General features: G+C 48.0%; 9 protein-coding genes across 9 annotated transcripts; 5 read left to right on the forward strand and 4 right to left on the reverse strand.

Annotated features, from left to right (window-relative positions):
* Positions 1-393: 393 nt before the first annotated feature.
* N7479_000544 (putative C2H2 zinc finger domain protein) lies at positions 394-2,915 on the forward strand (the record flags this gene model as incomplete). The annotated part of the gene is made up of 2 exons (XM_057248242.1): positions 394-495; positions 546-2,915. The coding sequence occupies 2 exons, from the start codon at positions 394-396 to the stop codon at positions 2,913-2,915; spliced, it is 2,472 nt and encodes an 823-aa protein (XP_057112674.1).
* A 1,271-nt stretch (positions 2,916-4,186) lies between these two features.
* On the reverse strand, positions 4,187-5,548 carry N7479_000545 (uncharacterized protein; the record flags this gene model as incomplete). Its single annotated transcript, XM_057248243.1, has 4 exons — positions 4,187-4,320; positions 4,387-5,015; positions 5,090-5,277; positions 5,351-5,548. The coding sequence occupies 4 exons, from the start codon at positions 5,546-5,548 to the stop codon at positions 4,187-4,189; spliced, it is 1,149 nt and encodes a 382-aa protein (XP_057112675.1).
* An 871-nt stretch (positions 5,549-6,419) lies between these two features.
* On the forward strand, positions 6,420-6,844 carry N7479_000546 (translocon subunit SSS1; the record flags this gene model as incomplete). Its single annotated transcript, XM_057248244.1, has 4 exons — positions 6,420-6,504; positions 6,570-6,628; positions 6,698-6,725; positions 6,804-6,844. 4 exons carry the CDS (start codon positions 6,420-6,422, stop codon positions 6,842-6,844), a joined length of 213 nt encoding a protein of 70 aa, XP_057112676.1.
* Positions 6,845-7,519: 675 nt separating this feature from the next.
* On the reverse strand, positions 7,520-9,885 carry N7479_000547 (WD40 repeat domain-containing protein; the record flags this gene model as incomplete). The annotated part of the gene is made up of 6 exons (XM_057248245.1): positions 7,520-7,764; positions 7,822-8,587; positions 8,648-9,013; positions 9,090-9,466; positions 9,523-9,624; positions 9,687-9,885. The coding sequence occupies 6 exons, from the start codon at positions 9,883-9,885 to the stop codon at positions 7,520-7,522; spliced, it is 2,055 nt and encodes a 684-aa protein (XP_057112677.1).
* Positions 9,886-11,640: 1,755 nt separating this feature from the next.
* N7479_000548 (sorting nexin-3) lies at positions 11,641-12,324 on the forward strand (the record flags this gene model as incomplete). The annotated part of the gene is made up of 3 exons (XM_057248246.1): positions 11,641-11,718; positions 11,908-12,229; positions 12,296-12,324. 3 exons carry the CDS (start codon positions 11,641-11,643, stop codon positions 12,322-12,324), a joined length of 429 nt encoding a protein of 142 aa, XP_057112678.1.
* Positions 12,325-13,031: 707 nt separating this feature from the next.
* On the reverse strand, positions 13,032-15,180 carry N7479_000549 (telomere repeat binding factor family protein; the record flags this gene model as incomplete). The annotated part of the gene is made up of 3 exons (XM_057248247.1): positions 13,032-13,986; positions 14,048-14,077; positions 14,135-15,180. 3 exons carry the CDS (start codon positions 15,178-15,180, stop codon positions 13,032-13,034), a joined length of 2,031 nt encoding a protein of 676 aa, XP_057112679.1.
* Positions 15,181-15,621: 441 nt separating this feature from the next.
* N7479_000550 (uncharacterized protein) lies at positions 15,622-16,159 on the forward strand (the record flags this gene model as incomplete). The annotated part of the gene is made up of 2 exons (XM_057248248.1): positions 15,622-15,683; positions 15,751-16,159. 2 exons carry the CDS (start codon positions 15,622-15,624, stop codon positions 16,157-16,159), a joined length of 471 nt encoding a protein of 156 aa, XP_057112680.1.
* Positions 16,160-16,935: 776 nt separating this feature from the next.
* N7479_000551 (Guanine-nucleotide dissociation stimulator CDC25) lies at positions 16,936-18,582 on the reverse strand (the record flags this gene model as incomplete). Its single annotated transcript, XM_057248249.1, has 3 exons — positions 16,936-17,241; positions 17,318-17,806; positions 17,878-18,582. The coding sequence occupies 3 exons, from the start codon at positions 18,580-18,582 to the stop codon at positions 16,936-16,938; spliced, it is 1,500 nt and encodes a 499-aa protein (XP_057112681.1).
* Positions 18,583-20,841: 2,259 nt separating this feature from the next.
* On the forward strand, positions 20,842-21,027 carry N7479_000552 (uncharacterized protein; the record flags this gene model as incomplete). Its single annotated transcript, XM_057248250.1, has 1 exon — positions 20,842-21,027. The coding sequence occupies one exon, from the start codon at positions 20,842-20,844 to the stop codon at positions 21,025-21,027; it is 186 nt and encodes a 61-aa protein (XP_057112682.1).
* Between the last annotated feature and the right edge of the window lie 793 nt (positions 21,028-21,820).

Below are 21,820 nucleotides of genomic sequence, written 5' to 3' on the forward strand. Positions count from 1 at the left end.
TTGTTTTAATAGAAACCAGGTACATGAAGCTACCCAGTCCGCAGAGGCAATCGCCGCCTCACTGGGGCTCGGGCTGAAGTACAATATTGTATTCGTCACCTACCGCGGGATTTTTATTCTGATCCCTCTACGCCAGGAACGGGGTTGGCCGGAGGCTCGTTTGAACCGATTTGTTCTCTTCGAAATTACACTTATTTTATTGCATTCCGGTTTATTTGATTTTTGGGCCTAATTGATGCCTGGGTGATAATGTGGCTTAGACTCCGCAACCGCAAAAGCACATATATAAAACGAATCCTGAGTCTGTTTCTTTCTTTTCTTTCCTTCTCCTCAGCTTCTAGGCCATTCCCTTTGCTCTGACATCATTTGACCCCTCAGAGAGACCTGTTCACTATGCCTCCCAATTACAACGATGAGGATGATGAGGTGATGTTACAGTGGCCTGACCCTCCTGGCTCCTTTATCTCATCCGCGTTTACTGGTACAGACGGTGAAGTGGGTAACCATCCAGAGATCCCAGCTTCAGAGTGCTAATGCTTTGAAAGGGTTATGCATATAATTATCAGGCTACCTTATCTTCCGCTGGCGTGACGAGCTTGAGTTCGGAGCCTGCACAACATGATTCCGGATGGGACAGCATCGTGCTTAGTCCTCAAGTGCCAGAACGTCCACAGCAAGATACCCTTGATCTGGCTTGGATTGATACGAGGCATCACCTGGGACCAGACAATATTCCTGAAACCCTAGAGGAAGACCTAGGAAGTTCGACTCTTACGCAAATACCAACAGATAATCCAAGAAACGAGAGCACTGCTCCTCTTTTTGGAGGGACTGATCGGAGTGCCTTTGGGATACCATGCCCTAATCCTTTTCCTCTGCAGCCTCCACTTGACGGGGCAATGAGCCAGGTGAACGCCATCTACAGAGCTCTCGTGTCTAATAATGCATGGAGTCGTGATCAAGTTTCTCAAGCGTTGCAGAATCTTGAAACACTCAAAATCTTCTTTCATACAAAGCTCTCTGCACATCTCGCTCCTGGTTCATCGATTTCGTCGTCAGAACCAGACAGAAAGTTATTTCAATGCTGGCAATGTGATGCTCCGAGTATTGCAACCTTTGGTTCCTTTAAGAGACATTTGACTACACATGGTATAATCGAGAGCGAGTGGCGCTGTAATGAGCCGGGCTGTTTCATGACCCTCTACCGACAGGATAGGATGCGTGACCATCTTATTCGCAGACATAACAGACCCAATCCGCCCCGAACTGATGTGGATGCCACTCGGGTGAGATATGCGCCTCCAGTCAACTGTCCCCGTTGCTTCCATGCGACGCCCACTTGGGATATCTATTTCGAACATATCAGAACCCACTGTCTCGTTTCCCCTGGTTCGGGGAATGCCTCTACCAACGGCAATCGGTCTCGTCGTGGAGGCAATGGCCATGGTCGTGGAGGTAATGGCCATGGTCATGGCTCTTCTCCTTCAGGTCCTAGCAATCCGAACAGAGGATCGCAGTTCAACTCAAACAATCGCGCTGGGGGTACTCCTTATTTCAGCACGAGATCTGGAGGCCCCGGGAACAGGAGCTACCATCAAAGAGGCAACAGTCATACCGAAGACCCCTTGTTGGAAGACATATCTCCCGCAACTCTTGGATCCAGGGCTCATCCCCCAAGTGGAGCCAGTGGGCAGCCCAAGAACCTCCAGCCCCCACAGAGCCCCGGACTGTCGCGAGCCAATCATTCGACTAAGCGGAAGCGCCCGCAGAAGCAGAAGAAGCCGGCAGAAGAGAATGCCCCTAGTCCGAACAGATGCAAAAGATGCAATCATAACATGGCCAAATGTGAGCTGTGCAAATCTGTTTCTGATTGCCACGAATGTGGTGGCATGCTTAGGAGTGCTATACAAGTTGGGGCTTCCTCGACAATGCCTGTGCAAACCCTCCCAGAAGCACCTTCTACCATTGTCAATTTGGACGAGTCTTACGCTATTCGTGAAGCGGACAGCTTTACAATTCCCCAGGACATGCCCACCGAGTCCCCTTTTTCTTACAATCTCAACGGCGTCATGCAATTGTTTGACCTGCCACCATTTGACAGCGTGGCCAACGACTTCATGAATAATCTATCCCCAGACGATAGCTTTATTGCGGTGGCAAGGGTGATCGAAAGACACCCAGCTCTGAGTGAGCTCGGTGGCAAATTCCAAGAATCGTCTGTTTTGGAAACTGATACCGAGTTGCTTCGCAGCATTGGGCTTGACAGATTGAGTGGGCCGCTCTCTGCTAAAGGGAAACAGGAAACGAAAGCCATCCGCGGTCCAGCTCCAGGCACATACACAGACCTTGTTTTCAGGAACAAAGCATCTTCGGCCATTCTAGAGGCTCCCCAGCCGGTATCTCTTTGCCAGTGCGCATGTGTTAGAGCCCCCCCGACTGTCGACTACGAGGCCCACACACGCCTCCGATTATCCCCAAACAAGCGAGTTGAGGTGACATTCAAGATGTCCCCGGAGCGTGGTAATCACCTACGCACCCGAGTGCGAGTCTTCGTGAAACTGTTCACTCTTCGCACATCGGCCGCAAAGAAGGAGAGAGCTAACTCAATCATCTCCGAAACTACCTCCAACCAGGATTCTGGATATGATACGGACCCGGAGCAAGAAGAGCTCATCCCCACGTCGCCTTCCAGCTCCGAGGATATGCAAGATTGGTCCATCTCCTTCGGTGCCATGTGGGCGCTATTGAAACTAGAAAAGTGGGCCAGCAGCATGGATGCCAACACGCGCCAGAATCTGTTCATATCTGAACCTGGCCATGTACTAGGCTTAATATCCATATATATTCTGCAAAGGTTAGAGGGTTCTTGGTCGTCGGTGGGTCGAAATGGACTTGATTTGCGTTTGCGTACCTAAAAGCACCCTGTTACTCCTCCTTAGACCCCATTCAACATACTTCTATACTTGGTTGTTGATGGGCCGCGATGAGCACAGTTTGGTTGAGTACCTAAAAGCACTCTTTTACCCTTTCGGATACCGCGTTCATGAGAAATCCACTACGGCCTTCCAATATTTTATCGTATTTTTTTCCATTTTACATTTTTTTGTTTTTGTTTTTTTTTGTTGAATTAATGCGCTATGTTTACATGAAGCCCCTCCTGTACAAGTCTGTATACTGCACGATTGGGTATCGAACTATCAGGAGATATATGTGTCGTCATGCGTTTATGTTTTTATGCAAGAATTTACGAAGTACAAGATTGGACCTAGAATGAAATATGATTCACGCGTTGTACAGCTCTTCCCATTCTTGGTTCTAGGCAACTACCACTATAGACTCTTTCGAGAATCAGCCCGCGCCTTAGGCAGTGCAGCGTTGATTATTAGCCTTACTTACACTGCCTCATTGGGTGTCTATAGTATGTGGTCAGCCTTGGGCATTACACAAAAAAGACAAGCACTCTTGTCCAGTGTGCAGCAGTGCTTATTTAGCCTTACTTGCACTGCCTCGTCAGGCGTCTGTATTACAAATGTGCTCTGCCTTGGGCATGCACAAAAAAATAAGCTCTTTAGATGAGCTGGGATACACCCTGCTTCTATTTGGACAAAGATATTAACCAGGATTGGCCTCGTATTCGATGCAAAGCATTGCATTGCATGATATCGCATAGCCTCGCATGTAAATCGAGCATATGTCTACTCGCTATATGCAGACATATTAAATGTCCTTATATATTGCTTCTCGGATCACTATTGGGTGCTACGGAAGTGACGTGGCAATGTTATATCCTACATTGTTCACACTATCTTTCTCTAAACCCTTTTTCGTGAACTGCTAATTACATGGATGTTACTCTGTATCTAAGAAATGGAAGATGAAAAAAAAGTGATATCCTAATACACCGTAGAAAAAAAAGTAAAAACGAAAAATTAGCTAGACCCGGAGCTGGTAAGATGATCTGTTGAAAACAACCTCAACCTTGCGAGCCCGGGCCTTTCTTGCTGCCATTCCCTTCTCCGATCAATCAAGCAATCAAGCAAGCATAAAACCATATGGAAAAACAAACCCTCTTCGATCTGAAGAAATCTCACCACACGCCAAAGACCATCATGACCCGTAGCATGAAGCTCTAGAAATACTGCTAGAACCAAATGCGCGCGCGGTTGCAGCCAACGGATTGTGCATCTTAGTCTTGGCGGCTGCGCTTCGCACCGTGGGGATTCCAGGAACCACCGTCGGAGCTGACACCTTGATTGGGGTTGTTAGGGTTGTAGTAGCCCTGATTGAATCCGGGGTTTGGGCCCTGGAAACCTTGTTGTCCTAAAATATAGTTAGGATCAAGCAATCGAAAAGATGACCAGTAGTATGTATATCAAAATCACTTACCTTGCATCGGCATGTTGCCTCCCATACCGCCTGGCATGCCACCTCCCATCATGGGGTTCATACCAGCCATCGGATTCATGCCCATGCCACCCATGGGGGGAGTCATAGTAGGCATACCCATCATGTTCGGACCACCTCCCATAGCGTTTCCGCCTCGACCGCCGCGCATACCACCGCCGCGCATGCCACCGCCCATCATGTTGCCGCGGTTGTTGTTGAATCCGTAGTTCTGCATACCGCCCATCGGGGCACCTTGGAAGCCACCCATCATGGGGTTGGGCGCGCCGCCACCTTGGAATCCACCCATAGGGTTGAAGTTATTGCGGTTATTAAAGTTGTTGTTCATGTTACCACCCATGCCGCGGTTGTTGAAGCCACCTCGGCCGCGGAATCCACCACCAGTGTGGTTATTCATTCCGTAGTTAGGGTTGCTGCCGGTGTTGTGGGCTACGCCGCCACCGCGACCGCCACCATTACGCGTCGGAGTATCCTTGGGGAGAGTCTTAAACGGATTCTGGTGGGGGCTGGTGTAGTGCACGGTGTGCTTGCGCGTGGGACCACCATTTCTTTCGATATTGTGCTTAGTTGCGGTCGCTGCCTGCGCGGTAGTGAACTCAACAAATGCTTGACTATCGCGGTTTAAAATGTTAGTATCAATACTCGATATTGTTTTAGTTCGCGACCGAGTATATAATTTTCTTACCCCTTGCTCTTGCCGTTCACCTTGTGCTCGCTGAAGGTCACATCCTTCAGCTGATTTTCAACTCCGGCCTGGTTCACCCAGCCTCGAATGTCGTCATCGGTTGTCCACCAGGATAAATCCGAGATCAGCAACGCAGCTGTGGCATCAGGATCCACGGACTGGTCCTCGTATTCCTTTCTCTTTGTTCCCTGAGGGGGGGGCAGGAAGACCATGGTGGGGAGTTTGCTGCTGAGGTGCCGATTGAGCTCCGTTGCTGTCCACCTGCTGGCCCTGAACGGTGGTAGGAGCGGGGTGCTCCTGCTTGATAGTGTTGGATGATCCGGTGCTGGATTCAGGCTGGCTCTCAGGAGCATCCAGAACGAGCTCAGAATCTTCCTGTTTGAAGTCGCCAGGCTCATTGGCATTGTAAGTGCCATCGCCGTAGATGTCAATATCGAAGTTATCGTCGTCGGTAGCCATTGCGAACTAAATTAGTATCCTCTTCAGGGGATTGGTCCTCAAAGAAAGTATTGAAATTGCCTGCGTATCTGATGTTCGATAATACAGGCCCCTCTTCTTCTTGATCCTTTCCGCTTCTGAGCAAAATCAAGAAAAGTGCATGTCTGCAAGCACAAGCCACCAATTAGCATGGACGGAAACATAATAAGAAGACAGAAATGAGTGAAGGGGTAGCGTGATTCCCGTGGTAGCTCCCAACAGCCCGTCGGACAAGTCCTCACAGGTAAAGCGGACGGAAAATTGGCCAAAAGCCCCCGAAGGGTAACATAGGAGGGACAGACATGAAACAGGAAGGCCAGAAAATACGTACAATCCGAAGCGGAGGAAGCGCTTCCGGTAGAAACAAGTGCGCGAGCTGGAGACGCGATGTACAGAATGGGAATCAGAGCTGTTCCGCAAATTATCGGATACAGGTAGAGAAAAAAAGGAGAAAACTGCCACAGACAGGCAAGAGAATGGGGAGCGGAAGGTTAGAGAACAGGATAGGCACTGAGAAAGCAAGGGAATGGAAAGCCTGGCTCTTTGGGGGGTAGGGGACACGGGCGTGTATGATCAATATCTCAATCAATAGCTCTTTCTCGAGTCCAGATCTTAACGGCAGAGTGTAGCTGAAACGGGAAAGCAATCGGCTCAGCGATGTTAATGGCGATGTAATCGCGACGAACGGGCCAGAAGCTTGGCTGGAATGGAACAAATATTCTCCACCCCCAGAAAGGCCAATTGGTCATTTCGGAGAAACCACCTGTTCTCTGAGATCCCCAATTGTTCATGACTTCTTGAACTTTCGCTCTTCTTAATATCTTCAATATTTGCCCTCTTTTTTCCCACAATCATGTCTGAGACTTTCCAAGAGCTTGCTGATATCCCCAAGGATTTTATCCGGGAGGGTTCTCAATTTGTTCGCCGCTGCACCAAGCGTATGTCGATCGGCAGTTTATCAACAGTCATTAACGCGTCGAAGACATGCTGACATTTCCAATAGCCGACAAGCGTGAATTTATCAAAATCAGCCAGGCTGTTGGCATGGGTTTCCTCGTCATGGTATGTGTGCCATTGCGGTGACCCCTGGATTGTATTCCAAGGTAGAATAATGACTGACATTGTCGATAGGGAGCCATTGGCTACTTCGTTAAGCTGAGTACGTGTTCCAAAAAGTGGACCTCAGTCCGCATATCCAGAACGCATGTTTTCTTTCGTACTAACATGTTGCTTGCAGTTCACATCCCTGTCAACCAAGTTCTGGTCGGTGGCGCCTAAGGGAGATACACTCCTAGAAGCCAGTTAGATCCATTTGACAAGTTGAGAGGAATATGGGGAAAAGATTGATGATTGGGATAAGTCTGCGGACGGGAAGAAAGAGAGGGAGAGTATGATGAGCAAGCAATCTTGATCATAGGCAATCCGCGGGGGACTATGAGCAGGACACCGCTCTATCGTCTGAACTACATAAACAACATGACTTACCCCGCTGGATCCCCCGAACAAGCCTGGACCGCGACTTCCCACCTTGCAAAGCAATTTTCCATTTCCGTTTTTGAATTTCCGTGGCTAGCACCATCAGCCACTTGGCGCTTTTTTTTGGCGAGCGATAGGAGGCGGAGCATGATCGCTATCTATGAGATACCACCTGGGCACCGTTTTTCACATCCTGTATCAATAGGGGTTCTTGTTTTAATTCACACCCTGCAAGCTTTTATTTTCTTCTACAGTGTCTTGATATTCGTTTCTGAGCAGCCCGGATCATATCTACAGTTGTGGAATAAACGAAATGATGTATTTCATTCGTCAAAAGCAATTTGACTACTCTCGAGTATGTAGTATGCGAAAATACATTAATAAAGCCTCCCAAAATGTGCAGATGCAAAAGCCAACTGTGAATGCTTTTGCTGGTCCGAAAAGGACACTCATTTCCATGGTCGCGGTGCCCATATCTTACCATATTACGTCTTCTGATTCTCCTTCACCAACCCATCGACGAACTGGTCTGCTGCGCAATGGACGCCGGGGCCGACCATGTGGTGCATTCTCGCGATATTCATCGAACTCGGGGATGAATCGTAGTTTATCGTCATAGTTCTTGCCCAGTGGTGGATCGCCCTCGTCCTTAGTAGCGCCAGCGTTCCATGAATGCACAGTACAAGTGCCAGTAGACAAACCCCAGCCATTCCAGGAAGTTGCTGGACTTAGGGTTAGCAATGACTACTGAAGCCAATGTTTCGGGGTATGGTTCTTACCTGCTAGTACTGGTGCACTTGGGTGCCAGCTTGCATCCCGAACACAAGTCCTCCACAACATTTCTCCGCTCATCTCATATGCTGTAGCATATGCCTCTGGGTCGCGCGGTCGCGAGTTAAGTGTAGCTTGACCGACGTCAATGGTGCCGGCGAGTGTAGCATCCAAGTTATACACATAAACCTTGCCATCCTCACTTCCACTGTAAACATAACGCGAATTTGTGCTTCCCGGTGGTGAGAAATGGCAGCGGATCAAGGTTTTGAGGACTCGGTGGCCCCGATATGTAACAACGGAGCAGTCATTCTTGGCATTTCTGCGGTATTGGTTTGGATACTGCTCGAAGCGGTAATCGAACCCGGTTGTGTACTCGGCGGGGTCGATGTTTTCGATATCGGCGGATGTCATCATTTTTCGCAGATCCCAAAGCTTCATCGTTTGGTCTTTGCTATTGGATAAGACATATCTGCCATCACCTTTGCTGTCAACATACGTCAGCCCCTCAGTGTGGCCCATGAAGGCACCGGCTTCCCGCCCATCGCCCATTGACCGCCTATCCCAAACCCTAATTGTCGTGTCATCTGATCCAGAGTACAGGATGTGCGGCGATGAGGTATCGCCGTAACACACAGCATTGACATGATGCTGATGTCGATCTCGTAGGTTTAGAACTGGCTGTCGTGTTTCCAGATCATAAACAATAACAGAGTCCTCTGATGTTCCGGCGACAACCTCACGTCCATCCCCGGAGAATCGAAGAGACCAGATCTATCGAAAATGCACCAAGTTAGCCATTGCAAATGCCAATCAAAGCATCAATTCACATACCCCAAAGTGTGAACCACCCCAGCCCCGTCTTCTACTTTGGCCCGGTGGAGTAGATAAATCCAGAACAGTAGGTTCTGAATCATCTTCTGGGTCTGTGGTGGCCATATATGCCTGGCTCCGTATTGAGCTATAGACAAGGAAGCGATTGTCGGGACTCAGTGTCGCGTCGGTGATAGTCCACTGACCGAATGGGTAATCGACGGTTTTGTAGTATTTCCAGTCGTACGGATTGGACGTGTCGTACATCCGAACCTTGAAATCTTGTGCGCAGCAGAAAAAGAAATTCCCGTCATCCGAGAACTGGCCTGAATAACTTCGAGTTTCAAAGTGAATGATCTTGTCCGCAATCGAACTTGGAATAAGACCCTAATAGGCACCAAACGTATGCATTAGCCCTGCTCGTTATTATAATCTCCATGTGCCGATTATACACCTCGCCTACCTGGGAGATGGATTGGCCCGCTCTTTTCCGCACTCCTTCAGTATCGATGCCTAGTTCTCGCCACATCAGGCTTGTTGCTAGGGATTTCTTGCGCTGCCTGAGCCGGTCGCCGTAGAATTTGTCAGTTCCGAAATGGCCTTCGCCCATCAACTTCTTGCCCTCTGGATTAGGGACCGGCGGAAGCTTGACTCTTTCTTGGGATCGTCTGGCGCGGAGGCGATTTCGGAATATGGGCATGAAATCTTCATCGCTTAGCTCATCGTCTTCATTTCCCAGCTGCTCTTGTTCTTCTTCCATAGCTGTCGGCCAACCGTTGGCTTGGAGGATATGTTGTAAACCACTGGATGCAAGTAGCTCGAATAATCGGGAAGCTGGTACTGTAACTTGTGAGCAATTGTATTGATACACCGAGAGAATTTACAGCACTACATACCGCGCGTATGCCCCCGGTTTAGATCATCTGTGTTCTCGCTCTGGTCCGAATCGTCCGCTGTAAGCTCGATCTGAATGTTCCTTATATTGATGTGGGCATTGTCTATCACGATAGGCGGTTAGTTCATTTGTATCCCATTGTAAGGGTTTGGTATTTAATCTTACCATCCGCAGCCCTCAAGCCCATCTGCTCATCGTCATTGCTTATGTCGTCTTCCCATGCATCAATGTCCCTGGATGACTCCAGCGCGGGGTGGTATTCGGTATCCTGCTCGTCATCTTCCAGCCATTCGCGGGCAGGATGCCAGCTTCCTTCTGAGCCCCTCGGGGATTCTCTCCCATTATCAGGCGTCCTTGAACTCATAGTGTATTGTTGTGGTAATGGCGGATGGGGGGATATGGTGCTTATCGATACATAGTTGATAAGTCCGGGCCAACCTCGGTCACCGCCCCCAGCCCTGGTTTTAGGTTATGTCATGTGGATCGGCCTTAAGTCCGCCCGAGGCTTAACGCCGATAGATAAAATTGAAATTGGGACTTGAACGAAGTTCTTCCAAGCTCAGTGATATACCATGCTAGTTTGATGTTTATATGGGGTTTGCTCTCCAATGAAAAGAATAATTACCCACAAAGGCTTATAGGTCATGACAAATAGGTATATATCGTCGGCACACTGGTTAACGTCTGCAATTGTAAGCATCTCCAAAATATAAAGCCGAAACATTGACACATTCCAGAACTTACCCCTTCCGGTGTAAGCTTTGTGGTTATCAATTTGCCTCCAGTTGTGTTACCTGCTTGGTGCCACCCGCTCCAGCCCTGTGGCTTTGGTGTGATTGAATCGCACATCATTCCCCGCATGTACAGCACTCAATTCACTCTTCAAGACCCCAGATGAGCATAATATATGGAGAAAAGCAGAAACCTGTGGGGAATTCATCTGTGGCTTTTGAATATGAACGTTATGCAAGAATCATACCTATATTGGGGAGTGGAAACCGTGCTAAAACCCTTTGACTAACCTCGAGATAAACTCTGTCTCAGGCTCTCCATTGTGCTAGATTGAAGCTCGTTCCCGATATCCAGATATAAAAAGAAAGAGACAAGTCCTTGAAGTATATAATTATAAAGTTATACAACTTGGCCGCTAGTACTATTTTAGAAAAATCGGAATAAATTCCTCACAGGCACATTTTTATACGAAGTAGATGTATAACAATACTAATTTAGGGCTAGAAACGCCAGGTGAAGGTGAGAAGGTTCCATTTTAAGAACACAAAAAAAAATAAAGGCAGATTTTCTCTTCGCTTCCAACATAACAATGTTGCTATCAACTTGTTTGATTTTGCCATTTGACAGCGTAGTTGGCTTACTGGCTAGCATATGATCTTTGCCATTATATTTACTGGTCCAAGAAAGTCCATTCTTTCGATGTCTAGATATTAATGACTTGGCCTGAACCTTGGTGACCAGAGAAGGCAACATCATGGGCATAGGGCATATATATATCAGGTGTCCAACGAACGCAGGAAGGGCACACATAAGCTTAGGGTTGAGTTGGAGCATTATGTTAGCTTCTCACAGCTAAGTAGTAAATGTTGCTAGCTTTAGGGGAGACGTGTTAAATGTATATATTTTGAACTATATAAAACAAGAGTAGTCCCTATGTCAGCCGTGTATGCGGCCTTGTGTGTATTTTTTTGGTAGTCTTTTTTTTGGCTTCTATTTAGAATGATTTTATATTGACGGAGGCTTCGGTTGAAGGTTTGGAAATTCTAGCGAATTCCATGTAGAGAAAGTTGTTATATGAAGCAGACGTCTGATGCATGTACGGAGTAGTAACCTTGGAATATTCCCGACAAAGAGAAACCTACTGTCAGAAAGATAAGCCAAAAGGGCGGATCAATTATTTCCCCGGTCTCCACTGATAGAGATGCTTCTCCAACTGCCGAGCTCGGGTTGTTCAAGATCTCCTCTGTGGTGTTCAGTTCCAGGAATTCGAGTGAGACAAGCTGTCTAATTGAATAAACCACACTGACCCCCATTTGGGCATTCACAATATAAAAGCTCACCCGCCTTCCCCTCAATTTCCCCTCCGCATCACCCCAACCCCACCACGATGCAGTCCGTCCCAGAATCGCGACAGCAGTCCTTTGAGGAGATCTACGGACCTCCGGAGAACTTCCTCGAGATAGAAGTGAGTTACATATGCACAAAGCCCAATATGCACACCCAAATGGATCACCTACCCCAATACCCCATAGTCTCGTGCCCATATCTATCTCCCCTAATCAGCCGCAATACATCCCCACCAAAAAATGACCGCATCATCAACCCCCATCAGGCACCAAAAATGGACCCCCCATACTAACAATAACCGCAATAGGTCCGTAACCCGCAAACCCACGGCACATCTCGCAACATGTACACGTCGTACGAGATTGTGTGCCGAACCAACATCCCCGCCTTCAAATTGAAACACTCCGTCGTGCGCCGCCGGTACTCCGATTTCGAGTATTTCCGCGATATCCTGGAGCGCGAGAGCACGCGCGTCACGATACCACCACTTCCCGGGAAGGTGTTCACCAACCGGTTCAGCGACGATGTCATCGAGCACCGCCGCGAGGGTCTGCAGCGCTTCCTCCAGATCGTCGCAGGACACCCTCTTCTGCAAACGGGAAGTAAGGTGCTTGCTAGCTACATACAAGGTGGGTTTATTCTAGTCTCTTGTACGGATATGTACTGTTCAAGATATACTAATTCCTATTTCGCAGATCCCAACTGGGACCGCAATGCGTGGTAGATGACTATTGTCTTCACCATTAATTCATTGAGGAGAAACGTGCCTCATTTCTCAGGATTGGCTGAGCTCTGCCTTCGGCCTCTCTACACTTCTTTTCTCACCTTCATCTCCGGTCCCGCCTTTCTCTCACCCCCTCATTCTCATATCCTTTCCACGGCAGACATCTTTCTCGATTGAAAATGGGTACCCGCAGTGTATGCTATGATACAGCCATTGCTTGAATTTTTTTTATGCTCGTTTGATATCCGAATCCATCACTTTCTTCTTCCCAGATACAAGCAAGTACAGGATTTATTTGTTATCTTAATTGAACAGGCGCTTTTTCTGGTTTTTCTTCCTTCAATTTACCATTACTGTTTCATTTTAGTTTTATCGTTCGTGGTGCTATCTTATGCACAGTGAGAAGACCGAACTGTCAATCTGATTGCTAATGGCATTGAGCTGCAAAAAGAAAACTTTTGTTGAATAAAAACTGTAGCAAAAACCATCGTGTACTGCGGGATATAATAGATCAACAATGAAAACAGACCGGAAAAAAAGAGACGATATAGTAATGCTGCACTGAGCACCAAAAATGCAAAAGCAAAAATCACAAGTAAAACGAAAATGAAGACGAAACGAGAAAGAAGAAAAAGAAAAGAAAGACTAGGAGAAATCCAAAAATTCATGACATACGTTAACATAACGTATCTAACGCTTGCCCCTGATTAGGTCAATTCATCCCAAATCATAGGAGCAAGGGTATTATCTTCCCACGGTGTCTCCGCCGCGGAAGAACCACCCGCGCCAGACCCATCATCCAAAGAGAAAGAAAGCGCACCCGCAGCAGCGGGAGGAAGATACATCGAGTGTTCCAAAAAGCCCTGCGGAGGCGGGGGCAAGAGCGCGGGATCAAGCTGGGCAAGATTAGACTGCGAAGACGTAGCAGCGTGACTCCTCCTCGACGCCGAGTTGCGGGGAGTGGTAACCGGAGTCGGAACCGGAGTCGGAACCGGAGTAATAACATAAGCCTTGCTTGGGGATTGTTCGGTGTTGATAGGATGTGGGCGGGGAGTCGACGCGCCTACAGCCAACTCCTGGGCCTGGTTTTGATTTTGGTTGGTAAGGGCTTTGCCGCTGACCGAACCGCCGTCGCGATAGGCGTGTGGGAATTTGGTTCTGAAGCGGTCACGGAGGTCTGTCGCTTTGCGGTGGCTTAGGTTTAGTCGCTGATCTTGCTGGATTAGGGTCCATTGGAAGCCGTGTACTGCGTAGCCTTTAAGGAGGGCTTCGTCTTCGGCGGTTGTAAATGGTCGCCGAGAGCGACGCTTGGATTTTGTGACGTGGGGTTCGGGGATTCCAAGTGATGCGAGGGTTGTGCTGGACTTGCTCAAGAGAGCGGGTGTGCTATTTCCTGATGAGGGGGACTGCGATTGGGCAATGCTACTACTACCGGGATCTGTGTCGGGCGTGGATGAGACGGTACTCGAGATAGAGGGTTTGTGTGGATTGCGAGCCGGGCTTCCTGCTCCAGAGTTTGGCTCGAAGCCTTGATTGGAGGGCAATAGATGAGAGAGGTAGATTTTGCCAGGTGTTTCGTCAGACCCCTCTACTTTGGCTTTTAGTAGGGCGCTAGCGAGAGTGTCACGTAGCTGTTTCGCAGCTTCGTTGGGATCGGATGCGCTGGGGCAATATTAGCTATCCTGATTGAGTGCATTTGGAGGATTGTATTCGCATTGCTTACCGGTACGCCCAGGGACATAAGACTCGGAATCTTCAGCATAGCGAAGCTTTAGCATAAGATCATAATTTTGCCAAGAACTGAGCATACCTGTCTTTCAAATTCGAGGCAGTTCGATGATTAAACTCCAGTTCCGGTTGAGCAAGAATGGCAGTCCAGTTGCCAATCCCACATTTGACCACGCCTCGAAGTAAAGTAGTCGTCTCTTCTTCCGTCCACTTTCTCAAGTTTTTACGGGACCGGCCGCGAGATTTAGGAGACATTGGCACATCTTCTCCAGGAGGGAGTGGTAATGCCTTGCTGTTCTTGGATATTTCTGCTTCGCGGACACCCAGGGAAATCTCATCAGGATCCACTGGGTTAGTACTTTCAACATTATCATTATCATTATGGTCGTCTTCTTCATCCGCATTGAGAGATGTTCTGAGAATTTCTTCGAGTCTAGTATCTCGTCTTTCGGCAGGTTGGCCATCTGAGATCGCGACATGAGCCGGAACTAGCGTCCCAGGGTCAACACCAGCATCGCCTCCAGAGGGCTTAGTCAAAAGCTGGGAGATATTAGACCCAGCCTCAATGGGTGGAAGAAGGGCAGCATTGGGCGGAGGCTCATTTAATCCATTCAGAATAGCAAATGGCCCAAATGGAGGAGGCCGCTGCTCTTTCTGGGCCTGGGGAATAGGTAACTGTAGATGCTCGCTGAATGAATCGGCCTGGAGGTCTCGACGCCGACGCTTGCGGGGCCCTTGGAGGGCATCATCATCGAAGGATGACGAGAACGGAAACTTTTCTAGGGCACGGAGATTCACAAAAGCAGGAAGTATTGGCCTCGGGGGACGTTCCACATTTGACTGCGAATCTGCTGACAGTTCGGTTTTCCTGATACGCGCAGCGTTCAGAAATTCCGTGACTGTCGGTAGGCCTGCTTTTGCATTTGCTGGGATCTTTCCGCTATTGCTGTTTGAGCTCGATATATTATTCGAGTCCCGTGCCCCACTGGCATTCGGTTCGAGGGGCGATGGGACGCTTAGGGTTCTTGAGGATACTGGTTCTCGTAGAGGGGCGATACGGAGAGAGAGTTGAGGGAGTTCGCGGAGTAGCGATTCATCGAGAGGCCGTAAAGTACTCGCAGATTCCATTTCGGCCAGCTATCACAGATTTCATATTATCCTGGGTGTCCTTGACACATCGCATCCATGACTTTGGGGGACAGATGAAGCTCTGATAAGATCCATGCGATAACGGGCCTCGGGCGGTGACGGGTGCCAGTAAAGTGGGCCCTGGGGGTGTGGTGTGTCTACGTCAGCTGGCATTCTGTTGACCTCGAGAGATCCCCTGGCAATTTCATTTCAAGGAATCTCCCATTAGACTATCGCTCATTGATTTGATCTAATTTTATTACTCAATTGATCTTCTGGACTTCATAATTGTCGCGGTCAACAACTAATACGTGAGTTGCATTAACGCGGAAGTAACAACTAGCCCAAAGCTACCGTTCCGAGCCAATTACAGTCAGTACCAAAGCACAACGATTGAGAAGTCACAAACAATAATAACGTTGAAAGCCACAGTTCCCCAAAATGCCCACCATTTTCCCAACATGGCCACACATCCTCTTTGGCATCCTTGAGCCTATCTCATTGTATGATCAGCCCAACCCTTCCCCCAACCATGCAAGAATACGACTAACCATACTACTTTTAATGTAGGGCCCTTGGCAGTGCCTACCCCCTCTACAGTCTCCAGGGCTTTATTGCTGGGCAAACACCCAACATCGCAGCCCCAGCCACCCTGCACCCAAGCAGCGTCGCGCTCGCCTATCAACTTGGCAATGTCTACTCGCTCCTCTTCCTAGTCGGTGTCGGTGTTTGCCACGCCACAACAGAGCCTAGGGTGCTACGGAACTACCTAGTCGGGCTGGCCATCGCCGATGTAGGTCATGTCTACGCCACGTACTTGGCGATGGGCTGGGACGCGTTTGCAGACGTTGCAGCATGGAACGCTTTGACCTGGGGTAATATCGGGGTCACGACGTTCTTGTTTGTCAACAGGATCGCTTATTTCTTGGGCTTTTTCGGTTATGCTAAGGCGCCTAAAGCGGCTGCAAAACGGGAATGAAGGTGTGACCTGCTGCTTTGGTTGGCCCGACCAGTATATGCACTCTGTTCCTTCCGTGTTGGATATTAAAAAAAAGCAAACAAATCTTGGGCGGGGGCTTTTTGCTCCAACCTCCTCCTCCCTTGCGTGAGATTGCATACCTGCGTGCTTTAACTTTGGCTCTACTCTTTCCTGACGCGGCTCTTCGGAAATAGTGGGCTTCATCTGATTCGTAGATCTTTGGTCGGCATATAGGGGGGAGATAGGAGCGTGCGTGGGATGTGGCTGGGTAGATTTACTGATACGCCCGGATTGCTTAACTGGTTTGGGATTGTGCACGAGATATGTTGGCTTAGTTACATTTCCAGCATCCACCGTTATGCAAGTGTAGGTAGAACCTCAAATGACACCGGAAGAAAAAAAAAAGCAAAATAGATTCATATTAACATAATGCAACGCCGGACTCCCCGGTGCTGCCCAATGCTAGCATAGGTATCAGAGTAGAAATACAGATCATGAAAGTATAGCATTTGGGGTCGTCATCTGGTGTAGATCACCACCCCATCATAAGACTGCCAAGGAAAACACACCATCAATGCATTAGCTGCTGACCAGAAAGACAAACAAAAAGTTGGAACAATATTCAGCCCACGGCCTACGCTAGGTGGTCTTACCACCTGCAGCCACACAAGCCAAGCACACACCGAGGTATATTGCTTTTATTCTCTCACCGGAGCCGGGCCCGGAGCCGGAGAGAAGCCTGAGTAGGCTGCTGATCTGGTGACACCTCTTTGGGATTATTGGGCGCTTTGTAAGTACTGTAAAACCGGCTGAAGAGCAGATTCACCGTTCTGTTTATGGTCGTGGAGGTGAGGCACGAGGAAGGGAATGCCGGGGAATTTTTGGTAGTGTTGGCGGTAAGCGGTAAAGTTCTGAGCGGGGTTCATGAGGGAGAGGGTTTCCTGTGGAAGAAGAGCCTCGAGCGTAACCATGTTTCCTTGGGCGGTGCTTGTAGTGGTGGTGCGCATTGTCAAAATTGTATAGGTGTGCAAGCCTTTGATGATAGCTGTAAAGGAATGGTAATTACGTGTTGCTAAGAGGGACTGTCCAGACGGTTATACAGTTAGCTTGCTGTGACATTTTGGGACTTCGGCGAATTTGGGAGTGAAAACTGCTTACCTGTGCACATTCCTGTAGATATGGAACCAGGTCTGGTAGTGCAGCGCAGCATTCCCAGACAGAAGTACTTAGTACGCGCCAACGAAACTGCAATTGTCCCACGAGGACGTCCTCTGTTACCAGGCTTTGCCGGGTTAACTCAGCAAAGTGGTGCTCATCCAGGCCCCTCATGCTGCGGGCCAAGTCTGTCGGGGATGTAGATTCAAGATAATCGTCCAGGAAAGGGATAGAGGTATCAAATGGAGTTTTCCAGTCCATGGCAGGAGCGTGGATATACTGTCGACGAAATCGGATTGCCAAAACGCTTAACATCTTGAGCATAGCACTAAGCCTTCCTGGCTGGTCCTTGAACAAGGCCTGAATAGGTCCTGCAATGAATTCAAACCCAGCGGTGCTTTTTTTTGGCACGTCACGATTCCCGCCAGGTCGCACAGCCAGAAGGCACTGGACCAGCGCTCGGTGTGCGAATGGACTCCGCGACCGAAGATGCTAAAGAAGTCAGCTCAGGCTCTTTGTAATGGCCCATATGCCATAGCTGGATAAATAAATAAAAAACGTACTTTTTCCACTTCTGTGTATAGAGGAATGTCCTCCGGATAAGCGCCCAAATGGTCCAAGAGAATAATAAAAAGAGCCGTATGCTGCTTCAGGAACCACTCGACGAAGATAGCATTGTATCCAAGAGCAGCGCGTACAAACTCTTCAAATGCAATCTGTCTGAAGTGAAAATGGCTCTCGGCCTCAATTGCTGCAGCGATTGCCCGCGCATCTAGTGTGGGGCTTGATTGTGGTGGTAGCCAACTCCAAGGAATCGGTTGGAAAGGAGAGATACTCGACCGGCGCAGAATCTCCTCCACCCTCTGTATATGGGAAAGATTCCCAAGGAGTTGGTACTCGTGGGGCTCGGACAGGGCGATCAAAAATGTGTCTATGGTGTCCACATTTCGAGCGCAAAGCGAAGTCCTCGGGAAATTTTCGTCGCGAAAGAGTCCGAATTGGATGACACGGCTGATTTCTTGGATGTCGAATGCCCAGAACATAGTTGTCGCCTCGTCTTCCCACCAACGATACGACACGAAAAATGCGGGAATCTCCAGGTTAAGTTGGAAGATTGACGGGTAAGAAAGTCCCGAGTCTGAAACCGTAACGCTAGATTGAGTAGACATGGTCTCTTTCTTGAGCAAGGAATATTGCCTGTCCCCTGGAGTGAAAAATGTCTGGGCAGGCGATTCAGAAGCCGATTCTTCTGGGCTGGTCGATTGCATTTATGCGGGCACCATCGGGGAAAAAAATCAAGGCCAACACATCGGGCAAAGCACACGCTGACGCTCATGTAACACGGCGCTTGAATAGAGTAATTACAGAGCAGGGATGAGAGGTGTATGGTAGACGCGAGAGAAGTAGGTACAGATGAATAACTCCGTGTATGAGAAATAAGAAAAATAACTAAATAACGCACAGATAATAAACGGGTTGCTCGGAAAGGTGAGGGTGATTGGTTTTAAACATAAGACCGAAGGGATTTCCTTTATCCCTGCTACTTATTCCGCCACGTTCGACACATCACGAGGGTCGAAAATGGGCTAGGGAACGCTAGGCATATTAACAACATTAACAACCGGGGGGCGCTAATCCAAGTTTCCAGGCCGTTGGAAGGCTCCCGACGGGAAGAGCCATCGGGGAAAAGGCAAAATTAGCCATTGGAGAATATAGGGAGTTACTCCATTCGGAACCCTAGGACCTCCCCCAGCGGGGAACCCTAGATCGGGGAGAAGCTGGTGAACTCCATAAAATAAAAAAAGAATGAGATCTGCAAGTTGGGCTTCTCTGCTGGTTACCGAGATTGTTATGCCGAACACCCGTTGGCCGTTAGGCTGCAGAAAGGGAAGGATTTAGCTCAGTTAGCAATATGACAAGTGGAGAGTATCTTCCAAGGTTGAATGAATCGGTTGAGAAGCGGTCAACCACCTTGGCAGAGATTATTCTGGAACATTCAAATCGGGAAGGTTATAATTTCTAATTACATAGTCGGTCAAGTAATAGTCAATGTGACCACATTGTATAGGATATGCGAGAGATAGATGGGATCTCCACTAAACATCTAACATGATCGAGGATTGGTCCAGATGATTTCATATGTACACAAAAATGGGCGCTAACGTAGTGGCCGTAAAAAAAAAGCCAATGTATGTGGAGTCTCGGCGATCAAAGAACATTTGAAGTTTAAAGAGGATACGAATAGAACACCTTGAAACATCTTAGAAAACTTGTTTGGATTTCATGGAAGTCCGCGATTGGTTTGCCCGTCAATCGGAAAAGAATGTTATGGTATAGCCTATATAAGCATAAACACACCGAGTTTTGGGCAAATTTCCAATCAGGAACATATTGAACTGTATGACGTAAAATAGTCAGCTATAATTATCCCTTATATCATATATCAATATATCATTATATCATTATATCATTTCACTTACAAGGGTCTATAATTTCATATTCATTAGCCTTTCGTTCTCGTTCAATTAAAAACAAGATTTGCACATATTGAATCCTTGCTAGATTCTCGTACTTACACCGCTAGGCCCAATGACAAACATTTTTTAAGTCTAAAATATATTAACATATTGTATTCCAATTATCTGACTTCTACTGCCGGTGGCGTGAGAACCAATCTCCACCGCTAAGCAAGATCAAGACACGCAGGAAGTACAAAGTACAATGTAAGTAATTCTACGAGGGTATATTCTCCAGTCCAATCATTTCTATCCATAGATATCGTCGACCACGTGAAATTCCAAGATCCATTCCAAGGTTTTCCAAGTTTTTTCCTTCGAGACCCAGTTCCAGGGAACTGGGCCCGAGATCCACGCCTTCAAAGTTTGTGATATCAATCTCATGTTTCTCGAGTTTGAACAAGATATCTTATAATCTTATAATCTTATTCTAATAATTGTAAGTGCAGTAGCATTATGCGGACACTACTAGCTAAGGTAGAACCATTATCAACAAGTTCTAGGCCCAATATTTATTTGCATTTCCGACACATAAGAAAAAAAGATTGACTTGCTATAATTTGGAAGATGCAATATCTGGCTTCTTCTTGTGCAGCTTGGACCTATACCGGGGACTCCACTTCTACTTCTGTTGCTTTAGATCGCCCGCGCTTCATACGAGCTCGATTGATCGATTGTGCGTACGAACAAAAGTACGCATTATCCTGGCACCTCAGGGATCCTCACTCAAGAATAATCCACAACTGAATTGTTCTGCATCCCAGCTAGTATGTCCATTACTGCGTCTCGTGTAGCTCAGATTCCAAATTCCCACATATGCCAGCATGGATTGGTGGCCAGTGCAGTCAGCCACCTAGTATGCAGCATGAATCGATACAATCGTATCAAGGCAAGATCCTCCTTGCCACACTTACTATCTCCACCTTGGGCCTTTTTTTCTTCTCGGATCCGATACCGCTCCCACACTTTCCCCCCTTGTAAAGGCCAGTTCACCTCTTCTCCATGCATAAAATGACGGGTCAGGAATCCTACCGCACCGTCCTGTCGTGCATATTCCAGCGGAATGGCGCTTGGAACACGGAGAACTTTTCCCCGGTGAATATTCAAACGTGGTACGGCCGAATGCTGGAATTGAGTTTGGATCTATCAGATTATCCTGACTTGCCCTCCTCCACCTTCACGATCGCCATCCCATGATAGGCTATCGGAGATATTCGAGAGACAGAATATAGAGATCACACTTCCAAGAATTGGACCTGCGGGCCGTTTAGCCCTCTCATCCCTTGCTATATCCCCCGTGATCTCCCGGGAAGGATGTGCTAAGTGTGGGACCAAGCGCGCATTCTATAAAGTCATTGCTCTCGTTAGAGCTGCAAGTCTGAACAGCCGCCAATCCGAATAGAGAAGGAGCATATCCCTCTCCAATCCGGCACCGGAGAGGGAATGAGTTATTCTTAGACTCTTAGACTCTTGGCCTCTCGCTCTTGGTCTCTCTTACTCGCTACTGTACCCGTATAAATAGCCCTAACTGTACGGAATTTGGAAGTATATGTACCTAATTTACTCCACAAATACTGTCAAGCGCCCACACAATACATACATACATACATATATATATATATATATATGTACGGAGTACAATATAATAAATAAACCGAACACTCGGCCGGCGGTAAAGCAAACCTGCAATAACTCCACATCGGACACTTTCTGCTGTTGCATCGCATGAACTAGCTCCATATGCCGGACACACCTCGATTTCTCATTACACAGCATATGTCAGTCCCCAATTTCAATTTCAATTCCAGGATATCCGATCCACAAATCGATTGGGCCGTGATGCCTCTGGCGCGATGATCACCCCTGCCGACACCGACTTCTGCAGGTGATGATCGTCTCGTATAGCGGACCCAGGATACCTGGGTCAAAATGGCGATCATGGTGCGTGCGCGAATTAGAATACCCATTCAGAAAAAGATCTGTGTCTCAG

This window comes from Penicillium vulpinum, assembly GCF_028829585.1.
Source record: "Penicillium vulpinum strain IBT 29486 chromosome Unknown utg000001l_segment0_segment0, whole genome shotgun sequence".
Lineage (NCBI taxonomy): Eukaryota > Fungi > Ascomycota > Eurotiomycetes > Eurotiales > Aspergillaceae > Penicillium > Penicillium vulpinum.